Source organism: Salvelinus namaycush, chromosome 33, assembly GCF_016432855.1.
Source record: "Salvelinus namaycush isolate Seneca chromosome 33, SaNama_1.0, whole genome shotgun sequence".
NCBI lineage: Eukaryota > Metazoa > Chordata > Actinopteri > Salmoniformes > Salmonidae > Salvelinus > Salvelinus namaycush.
This window is the reverse complement of record NC_052339.1, coordinates 24,173,926-24,186,234: the sequence shown is the minus strand read 5'-3', so window position 1 is coordinate 24,186,234 and position 12,309 is coordinate 24,173,926. Positions and strand designations below refer to the sequence as shown.

Here is a 12,309-nt window from a genome sequence, read left to right as displayed (position 1 = left end):
CCCCTCCCCTCTCTGTCCCTCTACATTTCCCAGGGACTTTATCTTTCCCATTTCGAATAGGATTGGGACTCAATTTGCCATGCTTCATGTCAGTGTGCTACAGAATTCCACAGTTGATTCCGACACATCATAAAACTGCACAGTGGGCAAAATGGTTTATTGAAACTTTTCCCCCCATTTGTCATTTATAAAATGTTGTTTACTTCATGATGGATGTACTGTTTTTTTCCCCATTAGAGTGCTGGTATTGGGCATAATGGAGGTGTCAATCACCATATGTGTTGTATTTTGATTGGTGTAGGTCAGTGGGTGTTGTGGTGAAACCAATGACGGGACCTATTAATTTCACCTTTTGGCTTTAAGACCGACACGGTCAAGCTCCGGCACCTTCAATCTCTATCTGTCAATCAAACCAGCCGCTACTGGTGGCCAAACACACTCTGAAAAACACACACACACTCACACACACACTCTCTCACACACACACACACTCACACTCACACACCATGCTTTATACTTAAGGATTGCCACCTCATGAGGAGATAAGCGTAGCCATCTTTGTGTCAGCTACATTTTCTAGACCATGTCACGTTCATGAAACATCGCAGGCGCTTCCAGGGGGGGTTACATGTAACAGCCAGGATTATGGGGGCTAAGTTTCTCCCCTTTAACTCGGGGTGTACAGCAGTCCCAAATATCCTGGGTAATGGCAGTATTGATCCTCAACATCTGAAGCCAAGGAATAAAGGTTGAGGTGTGTGACAGAATTCTGAGTGAGATATGGGGCGCAGAGAGAAATGGGACAAGAGAGGATAAATTCATGGGCTTTTTCTCTCTCGATCCCTCGCTCCATCGCTTTTCCCTGCTGAGACAGTCTGCTCCATTCCCTTTCTAAGAGGTTTTTGGTTGTTTTTTTGCCTGATATTCTGATACTTTCCCTCAAAGGTCTCAACTTCCCTTAAACTTCGTAGGAGGGAATTTCACTTTTATGACTTTTACCTAGTTGCCAATCATTTACATGGTGCTGCTGTCATTGCTACCATAAAGACATTATTACTCACTGTACATACTGCTACCGTAAAGACACTAATACTCACTGTACATACTGCTACCGTAAAGACACTAATACTCACTGTACCCACTGTAGCAATCAAATGAGCCTGTCGCTGGTGATGGAGGAAAGGAGCATTCTGAAACCCATTGTTGGCAGTGTTCTAATTCTGTCCTATCAATCTTTGACTCATTAAACCCAATAGAAGAGTTTTACTGAGGACAGAAGAGAGCATCCATTGGGAGAAATAGTGTTTAAGAGACTTATTTTCTGCATCAGGCAGTATAAGAGTAGATTAGGAGTTTTAGAAATTGTTTGGATACACAGTTTATTCTGTTATGCTGATAACATTTGGCATTTACAATGTTTTAATGCAGAGTTAATGGAATCAGTAGACCGATCCCAGTTTCTGATTAACAATTTAGGACAGAGAACTTGTGTTATGAATTTAATTTTGGATTGAAAGAAATTCCTCTGTCTCACAGTAAGGACCCTATTCAATTGTTGTTGCAGGGTCAGTGTATACTGAATGCATTGTCTTGCTATTGTTGATAGTCCTATATGATATGTTGTTCAATGTCACCCATCTCTCATCTAGCCTAACTGTTGGGCTTCTTCGTTGACCTGTCATTTAAGGTAACAGGGTGATTGACCACCCTGAGTACTGTGTGTGTGTGTGTGTGTGTGTGTGTGTGTGTGTGTGTGTGTGTGTGTCAGACTGGCAGTCTGGCAGTCGCTGTCAGAGAGCTGCCACTGCACCACACCTCCTCCGTAGGAGCCAGGCTTTTATCCCCCATGTCCCCAGTTTGGGAGACATGGATCCACAATCTGCTTCTGTCTGGAAAAGCTACATTCCTTTGGGAGACAGTAGGTTTGATATGTGTAGCTCACATAATGCAGAGCGGAATTAGATAACATCCATCATATAGAATGGAGATGGACAATACCTTACCGGCCCTAAATCTGCAAGGATTGTCTCCGAGAAGAATCTCAGAAAGCATTTCTGATTCGAGAGTCTCATAGGAATAAGGGATGTATTGGAGAGATTTTGTTTTATTGAACTAGAGAATATCCCCCCAATGTATGTATTTCTGTATCTATTTTTGTATCAGATTGGCATGTAGTGCACTGACTGATAGGTGATACATTGAGTAAAACATTAGGAAAGGACATGGGTGGGTATAGGGAATATCCACCCATGAATGTATCCTCTCTTGTCCCATTTCTCTCTGCGCCCCATATTTCACTCAGAATGCTGTCACACACCTCAGCCATTATTCCTTGGCTTCAGATGTCGAGGATCAATACTGCCATTACCCAGGATAGTTGGGACTGCTGTACACCCCGAGTTAAAGGGGATGTGGGAAATATATTACAACCGGGGAAAAAAGTAAGAATAAATGTAAATGTGCATAAACACATAAATACACCATTATCCATCCACTAGGTGCCAGTGTTGATTTGTTTTGGGGAAACGGCTTGACGTGTCCAGTCCACTCGGCTGCAACGAAGAGTTGGGTGTGTCGTGTTTGCCCAGGCAATGGGCCAGTGTGCATAGAATAGGTTAAGCTGTTGTCTGAGGCAAATATGCTTCATGATGTGACAGTTCGGGTTCCACGGACTGCGGCAGCATCCCTGTCATATGCATGTTTCTGATCCTGTACCACAGACAGCGACATCACTACTTTACCTTGTGGTGCCTTTACTAACTGCTGTTATTTGTACTGCTCTATATCTACACATGAACATGGAAAATGCCATCAATTGATAGTTGTAGACATTTGCACTCAACTCAGTGTAGATGATAACTAGGCACATGAGTCTTACTGCAGAGGAATCCCTACAGTTCTAGGACTGTAAGTACCATGCCCCTGTTCTGCACCTGGACTTGGCTCATGTTCTCTGTCTGCTATTGAGATGTGAGATGGCACTCTAGAGCACACCAGATAGGCCAATCCCTTCTCCCCTGATAACCACCCTGCCTGGGATGCAGCGATGCCCTCTTTTTAAGCTCTGTGGTTGAATCCATTCCCCACAGCACCAGGTTTAGTGAAAGGAGCTAGATTCACCTTTAGCTACTGCACCGCAGGGGACTGCTGCTCAAATGTAATCACATTTAGTGTGTATTCTATCCACATCTTCTAGCTTAGCACTTTATAGGCTTGGTGGGGGAGATGGGGAAGGAAAGGAAATGAGGTGAGGAGGTGAGATATAGTGAGAGAATTCCAAGGTTGTTGGTTGAAGGCTTGTAAGTAAGCGCATGTGACAGCTAGCTAGCAAGCAAACGTAGCTACACACAATAATACCAAAGACAATATCAGCATGTGAAGTAACTAGTTAGCTGTAAAATTGGCTGAACAAACTGCACTATCAATTTAGGAGTCTACAATCTCACCATGTTCAACCTGCAGATCGATGTGCCTCATAGAGTGGATCTGACATTCGCAACGGCAGATATACTTTTGAGGAGATGGGAAACATTGCCTATGCTCTGTCAATGGGCCGCACGGTGCATTCTGGGCGATTCTGGGACAAGTAGCGCTGTCCTTCATGGAGTGAATGGTAGTCTACTGGGCGCTAGGTCAAAAACCCAACATTAGCACGAATTTCGTCAGCAAAAGTTACAACATTACAAATCTTTTCCGAGATGTAAGATAATTAACTTGATATTTGTAGTGTCGTATAGCTTTGAAATTGTGACATGATGTACTTTTGAAGAAAATAGGCAAGTTTCTCAACATATACACTGACTTTGAGAAGGGATTGCGGTTACAATTAGCTTAGCAACCGCGTGACGCAGCATGACAACGTGAACGCGATTGGTCGACAGTCTGCTGGGTGGGGGGTTATACGTTCCTTTATTCTTTGAATTCCTATCTCCTTTCTATAATATCTCTGGCAACAGCACCATGCAATGCACCCTGGACTAAAGAAGCAGACAAATAGGGGAAATGTGTTAAACCCTCAGTTAAATTAAATTCCACATTTCTCAAGGTAGGAATATCGCAAAAATATGATCAATGGCTCATTTGAGAGAAGACATCCTCCTGAGTAATGACATCGGCCAGTATTGAAATCTGACATGTATGATAGACGTTTTCACCATCTAAAAGTCGTACTCCTATTAACTTACAGTGTAGTGAGAGAGACTTTATCACAGTCCTACGTCATACCGGACGGATTTCTGCCTGCTTGATCGGCAGTATCTCAGATACACATGAAATCATGAAATGACCCAGGGAATCGATAGAACATCACTCAGAGATGCACAAAAACAATATAACATTCAAAATGGGTGAACCTTTCCTTTAAGTACTTTACACCACTGATGTTTGGACTAATGATTACACCCTAGATCAGCTTAGATGCAGGCAAGAGTGTGTAAGGCAGTATTTAATGTGTCACTGTCTGTCAACTTGATTACTCCCAATTCCTCTCTCGACTAGGTTGTAGATAGGGGAAATTTGAGTATCATGCAGTAGCCTAAACCTATCGATGTTACATTGAGCTGGGTGAACGGAATATGAATGACAGTCATCCATGCTGTAATAGAAATAAGGCCATGCTTCTAAAAAATGTTTTTACAAATCCTTCTTTGTATTACAGCACCAACCGCCACTGGTGTGTGTGTGTGTGTGTGTGTGTGTGTGTGTGTGTGTGTGTGTGTGTGTGTGTGTGTGTGTGTGTGTGTGTGTGTGTGTGTGTGTGTGTGTGTGTGTGTGTGTGTGTGTGTGTCATGCAGTGCCTCTGTTCTCTAACAAACAATTAGGTGTATGTTAATGTCTTGTGATTTTTTTTCAATTTTGGGGTGAATCTCAACACTCGTTGCCTCTGCACCACAGTCCCTGCAGGTAATGTTTATGCAGGGTGTATCGTTTACAGAGTCTTTTGCATATGCAAATCCCACAGCACTCAGCAGATGTCCTTTTTCTAGGAACTCCTCTGCCTGGAGTGTTCTGTATGCCATAGAGACAGCCAGGATTAGTTTTAGATTATTATGCTCTCTCCCAGGTACCTGCTGGAAAATAGATCCTTACACCATGCAGATGGGAGACAGAGATTTTGATTTGTGTATCCAATTACTCCTTGAGGCAATACAAGTCTAAATCATCTTAGAAACTCTGCTCAGAAAATAGTTTTTTCGATATCGCAGCATTAGACACGCAAAAGCATACCTAATACTTTGGTTCTTTTTTTCAGTTCATAACAGAATAGCAGTTTAAGCTTCCCGGCTACAAAATGATGCTCCATGCTATGGTGCAGCTGCTTGCTGTGTAGATTTCTTAGGGTGGCATCTCAATAGTTGATACTACCCCAGTCTCACTCCCAATAGTTAAGAAAGGCTGACTTTTACTATTTAAGTGAAGTTATTGTAACTCAGCCAAAGATTTATTTGATTTCTTTGGCCTTTGTCTGATGTGGTGTAAAATACATTTCATTGTGACCCACAGATATTTGTTTCATTTTATTTAACCTTTATTTATTTATAATATCAAGTGTTTGACCAACGTTCTGTGTCTTTTTACTCTCCCTATGACTGGGTTTTAATCGTTTTAAAATAATTAGTTTACCCAGTAATATAACTTTAACTGAATCGAGTGACAATACAACGGTCTTATAAATGTTGGTGACTTTCATACCCTTTATTATCTCACCTGCCGTTTCGCCACATGGGGGCAGTCTTATACTATGGCACCTGCAGCGCCGGTGGAGACTGGGGGAAATATCATAAACTCGGAATATAGATTTCATGTACCCATGCAATCAATCTGCAAAGCACTGATCATTCCTTTTTGGCTGACACAGCTTCGGTGTGTGTTTCTTTTTTACATGCTGTCGCTTGGATAAATGGGACAGAACTCGAGGGTTCCGTTTATTTGAAAGGTAATGAGTGATGTGGTATTTAAGTATTTCAACAGTTCTCTATCAGCGCCGGTCACTTATGCAAAGAGAGGTAGAGGGGGGGGGGGCGGAGGGGAGGAGCATTGCAGCTTATCTCTTTCAGCTTCGGATAACCATCACTTTGTATGCTGTAAATGATTCATTCATTTTTGCAAACGTTCATCCATTTTGGTTCAAGTTTGGAGGGCGCAGAAACCCGATTGCTGCGGCATCGAATAGGATGGAAAGGATCCATATTTCCCAAACGGTTTGAAGGATGAAACTACGTGTTGTGAATTCAGAGTAAGACCTCAACTAATTGTGTCTCGTTCTTCTTGGACCTTCCTGTCTAATTTATTATCCTAAAAACCTGAAATGGGACAATATATTATCGAAAATATAATTTGACAAGAATTGTGTCTGCTTGTTCAGGGCACCGATTCCGACCGTAAAAAGGACTCCCGTGCCTAAATCCAAGTTTTAAACAGCGCGTTAATAAGACTACATCCCTACTTTACCTTTTCCTTCTTGACATGCTGTAGGGTTGTCTCCATAAACAATTATGGCTTCGATGTATCAGAGGTTCACGGGCAAGGTCAACACCAACAGATCTTTCCCCAACCCACCTGAGTCGAGCCACCTACTCGGCGGGCAAATCATTGAAGACGAGAACGTGGTGAAGACTCCGCGACCCGGTCAAGACTTACGGCCCCGTTTCCAATACCAACAACAGAGGCGCGCATGCGAGGACGAGGAGGATGTAAGAATACACATTTCCCCCCTCTTCATTCCTCCCTCTCTAGCCAGGTTCCCTTGTGCCCATCTAGTTAATCTGGTTGAAACCTCATCTCTTCCTCTCTATCCGAAGGTTCCCTTGTGCCCATCTAGTTAATCTGGTTGAAACCAGCTGATATTAAATTAGCCTTTTATCCCTGCGTACATAACCCTCTGCCGTCATGAAATGTTAATTCACACCTTACCCTATTTGAAAAACTTTGTGGTTTCACATGACTTTCTTATTTGTGTATTTTGAATAAGGTACATGCATACAGTACTGCGTTCATACGTTATAATTTTAAAGGAAACTCGAAAGTGCGTAAAAGTTATGATTAATTATCGGAGGACGGAGTCTCCTTAGCGTTTTATCGGTGTGGTCACAACCCAGTTCAAAGTTACTGTCTGAGTTGAAATATTGTTACTGTCTGTTCTACCGGTAATCAGTAATTGATCAATTAACACGTGCGCTAATCACTGACTTTTCACTGTCATAATGATGAACCATTGAGGAGCCAAATCCAGTCAATATTCTTCAGCTGTTTGTCGGCGAGTATCTCCCTCCAAAATACAAAGCGGACAGATGGCGCGCCAGATGTTAACCCGGGGTTTGTGTTATTAGATTCGACTAGGGGATTTTATTTGCGGACACGGCAGGACAGTTTCAGAATTATTTAGTGTACCCTGTTAAGTTTTGCGCAGTGTCTTGTCGTGATTATGTGATATTGAGATGTGATGGAAACTTCGTAATGATAGGAAAGAAATACCCAGAAACGGTATGGAAGAGACATAAATGAGTAGGCCTATGCTTATTACATTTGAATGTCTTCTTGATGTAGAACACCAGGGGTGTAATCATTAGTCTAAAACTAGAGTTTCTATTGGACAAATTCAGGTAGGTCCCTCCCAGTTTATTTCCGTTTGCTTCCATTTACGAAATATTTTGCAACTGAATTGGCGTAATGAATACACCCTAGGCTTTGTGAAATGAATCAAATGTTATGTGTCACATGCTTCGCAAACAACAGGTGTTGACTAACGGTGAAATGCTTACTTACGGGTCCTATTCCAACAAGGCAGAGATAAAGATAAAATAATAATAATATAAATAGTGACATGAGGAATAAATACACAGTGAATAACAATAACGGGCCAAAATAACATGACTATATACAAGGAGTACCAGTACCGGGTTGACAACCGTTCGATGTCTGTCAACAGGTGTTGATTGAGCTCATGGGAATTATTTTAAATACAACTTTTCACAATTGATCAACTTGTCAAAATAAATCAAATAAAAGCCATATGCATCCTATAAAGCATCTTATCTGCAAGAACCGCTCTGTTTCACTTCCCATGTTGCTCGATATCCCCATCTGGCTGCATTGTGTGCTCCAGACTCCAGTCCAGTGTTGCTGTCCATTGTGCTGAAATCTTTATTCAGAGGCGTGCGCAATACTCTCAGCTGCTGTTCGGGGTGCTGGATACTTTATTCTGAGGCGCGCGCACTATGCTTAGCTCCGGGGTGCTGAAATGTTGGTCATGGAGCGTAGAAAGAATGTTTAATTATAGCCCAATGCATCTAAAACTCTAAACAGCCAACTTAACTATAAGCTATATAATCAGGTTGATAAGATATACACTGCACTACTTTATTTATTTAGTACTTCATTCACAAACTGCAATCCCAACAAGATATACCAACATTTTGCTGTTGTTGATGTTCCTTAATATCATTTTTCATCATTTTGCAACAGTTACAATTTTAAGATGTTACCTTGGTCCATGCTGTTTTGCATACAGTACCAGTCAAACCGTTTGGACACACCTACTCATTCAAGGGTTTTTCTTTATTTTGACTATTTTCTACATTGTAGAAAAATAGTGAAGACATCAAAACTATGAAATAACACATATGGAATCATGTAGTAACCAAAAAAGTGTTAAACAAATCACAATATATTTTAGATTCTTCAAAGTAGCCAGCCTTTGCCTTGATGACAGCTTTGCACATTCTTGGCATTCTCTCAACCAGCTTCATGAGGAATGCTTTTCCAACAGTCTTGAAGGAGTTCCCACATATGCTGAGCACTTGTTGGCTGCTTTTCCTTCACCCTGCGGTCCAACACATCCCAAACAATCTCAATTGGGTTGAGGTCGGGTGATTGTGGAGGGCACTCCATCACTGTCCTTCTTGGTCAAATAACTCCTACACAGCCAGGAGGTGTGTTTTGGGTATATAGGATATATAGGAATTAACGGAAATATATGCAAATTAATATTACTACCATTTAAATGTAGATGTTATTCGCATTGGATATATTTACCATATCACATGGAGACAGAAACATAAAGCTTTTTCCTTATCATAAGTAGACATAATTGCAAATGATTAAATCCTTCAAATAGAAATATAAAAAAAAAACGATTTAGTTACGAATTGAACTTTAATTAAATGAGTTTTCTTTTCACGTGGGATGATTTCACTGAACAACAAAAGAAAGGGAATATTGAATGATCCCCAATGATCCATCGTATCTCCCAAAAACGTTTTCAACATACAGTTGAAGTCGGAAGTTTACATACACTTAGGTTGGAGTCGTTAAAACTCGTTTTTCAACCAATCCACAATTTTCTTGTTAACAAACTATAGTTTTGGCAAGTCGGTTAGGACATCTACTTTGTGCATGACACAAGTCATTTTTCCAACAATTGTTTACAGACAAATTATTTCACTTATAATTCACTGTATCACAATTCCAGTGGGTCAAAAGTTTACATAGACTAAGTTGACTGTGCCTTTAAACAGCTTGGAAAATTCCAGAAAATTATGTCATGGCCTTAGATAGGCTAATAGGCTAATTTAGGCTAATTTACATAATTTGAGTCAATTGGAGGTGTACCTGTGGATGTATTTCAAGGCCTACCTTCAAACTCAGTGCCTCTTGCTTGACATCATTTGGAAAATCAAGAAATCAGCCAAGATCTCAGAAAAATAATTGTAGACCTCCAAGTCTGGTTCATCCTTGGGAGCAATTTCCAAATGCCTGAAGGTACCACGTTCATCTGTACAAACAACAGTAAGCAAGTATAAACACCATGGTACCACACAGCCGTCATAACACTCAGAAAGGAGACGCGTTCTGTCTCCTAGAGATGAACGTACTTTGGTGCGCAAAGTGCAAATCAATCCCAGAACAACAGCAAAGGACCTTGTGAAGATGCTGGAGGAAACCGGTACAAAAGTATCTATATCCACAGTAAAACGAGTCCTATATCGACATAACCTGAAAGGCTGCTCAGCAAGGAAGAAGCCACTGCTCCAAAACCGCCATAAAAAAGCCAGACTACGGTTTGCAACTGCACATGGGGACAAAGATCGTACTTTTTGGAGAAATGTCCTCTGGTCTGATGAAACAAAAATATAACTGTTTGGCCATAATGACCATTGTTATGTTTGGAGGAAAAGGGGGGAGGCTTGCTAGCCAAAGAACACCATCCCAACCGTGAAGCACGGTTATGGCAGCATCATGTTGTGGGGGTGCTTTGCTGCAGGAGGGACTTGTACACTTCACAATTTAGATGGCATCATGAGGCAGGAAAATTATGTGGCTATATTGAAGCATTATGTCAAGACATCAGTCAGGAAGTTAAAGCTTGGTCTTGGTCGCAAATGGGTCTTGGGAGTGGCCATCACAAAGCCCTGACCTCAATCCCATAGAAAATTTGTGGGCTGAACTGAAAAAGCGTGTGTGAGCAAGGAGGCCTACAAACCCGACTCAGTTACACCAGCTCTGTCAGGAGGAATGGGTCAAAATTCACCCAACTTATTGTGGGAAGCTTGTGGAAGGCTACCAGAAATGTTTGACCCAAGTTAAACATTTTAAAGGCAATGCTACCAAATACTAATTGAGTGTATGTACACTTCTGACCCACTGGGAATGTGATGAAAGAAATTAAAGCTGAAATAAATCATTCTCTCCACTATTTTTCTGACATTTCACATTCTTAAAATAAAGTGGTGATCCTAACTGACATAAGACAGATCATTTTTTACTAGGATTAAATGTCAGGATTTGTGAAATACTGAGTTTGAATGTATTTGGCTAAGGTGTATGTAAACTTCCCAATTCAACTGTACATCAGTAAAATGATAGTCTAGAAACTAAAGCTTTGGTTGTCTTCCTCTCAGGCTTACGTGTATTCTCCCTTTTCAATGTCCACCTCTTGAACCTCAGACTCTGAGGCCTCATCTTCACTGTCACTTTCCAACCTTGTTGAGGATGACTCGTTGTCAGGCTCAAAAAGCTTCAAATTTGCCCGGATGGCCACCAATTTTTCAACCCTTGTATTGGTCAGCCTGTTGCGTGCTTTGGTGTGTGTGTTCCCAAACAAGGACCAGTTGCACTCTGAGGCGGCTGGTGTTGGTTGGATTTGGAGGATGATGGAGGCAACAGGGGAAAGAGCCTCAGATCCACAAAGTCCCTTCCACCAGGTGGCTGATGAGATATGTTGGCACGACTGTCATATTGCATCTCCATCCCAAAGCCCTTGCTTGGAAGTGTACTTCGCCAGACTGCCAAGAACCTTGCCCTTATCCAGGCCAAGGTGGCGAGACAGTAGTGATGACACCATAGGCCTTGTTGATCTCTGCACCAGACAGGATGCTCTTGCCAGCGTACTTGGGGTCCAACATGTACACTTCGGCATGTATGGGTTTCAGGCAGAAGTCTTCACGCTTTTTGATGTATTTCACAACTGCAGTTTCCTCTGCTTGGAGCAACAGTGAAGTGGGCAGGGCAGTATTGATTTATTCTCTTACATTTGCAAGCAGAGTCAGAACATCAGACAGGATGGTATTGTCTCCCTCAATCCGTGCAATGGCTACTGCTATAGGTTTCAGGCTGCTTCAGACCACTCTCTCCCAAAATACATCAACCAGGAGGATCCTCTTGATGGGGCTGTCCATATCAGCAGACTGTGATATGGCCATTTCTTGGAGAGACTCCTTCCCCTCCAGGAGACTGTCAAACATGATGACAACACCACCCCAACGGGTGTTGCTGGGCAGCTTCAAAGTGGTGCTCTTATTCTTCTCACTTTGCTTGGTGAGGTAGATTGCTGCTATAACCTGATGACCCTTCACGTACCTAACCATTTCCTTGGCTCTCTTGTAGAGTGTATCCATTGTTTTCAGTGCCATGATGCACTTGAGGTGCAGATTCAATGCATTAGCAGCACAGCCAATGGGTGTGATGTGAGGGTAGGACTCCTCCACTTTAGACCAAGCAGCCTTCATGTATGCAGCATTGTCTGACACCAGTGCAAATACCTTCTGTGGTCCAAGGTCATTGATGACTGCCTTCAGCTCATCTGCAATGTAGAGACCGGTATGTCTGTTGTCCCTTGTGTCTGTGCTCTTGTCGAATACTGGTTGAGGGGTGGAGATGATGTAGTTAATTATTCCTTGCCCACGAACATTCGACCACCCATCAGAGATGATTGCAATACAGTCTACTTTCTCTATGATTTGCTTGACCTTCACTTGAACTCTGTTGAACTCTGCATCCAGCAAATGAGTAGATAAAGCATCTCTGGTTGGA

General features: G+C 42.0%; 1 protein-coding gene across 1 annotated transcript in view; it reads left to right on the top strand.

Annotated features, from left to right (window-relative positions):
- The first annotated feature begins 6,494 nt into the window (after window positions 1-6,494).
- LOC120027883 (dipeptidyl aminopeptidase-like protein 6) overlaps window positions 6,495-12,309 on the top strand; it is a 250,075-nt gene continuing 244,260 nt past the window's right edge. Inside the window, exon 1 of the mRNA XM_038972981.1 lies at window positions 6,495-6,692. Within this exon, the coding sequence (XP_038828909.1) occupies window positions 6,495-6,692 (198 nt within the window). The remainder of the gene's footprint in view (window positions 6,693-12,309) is intronic.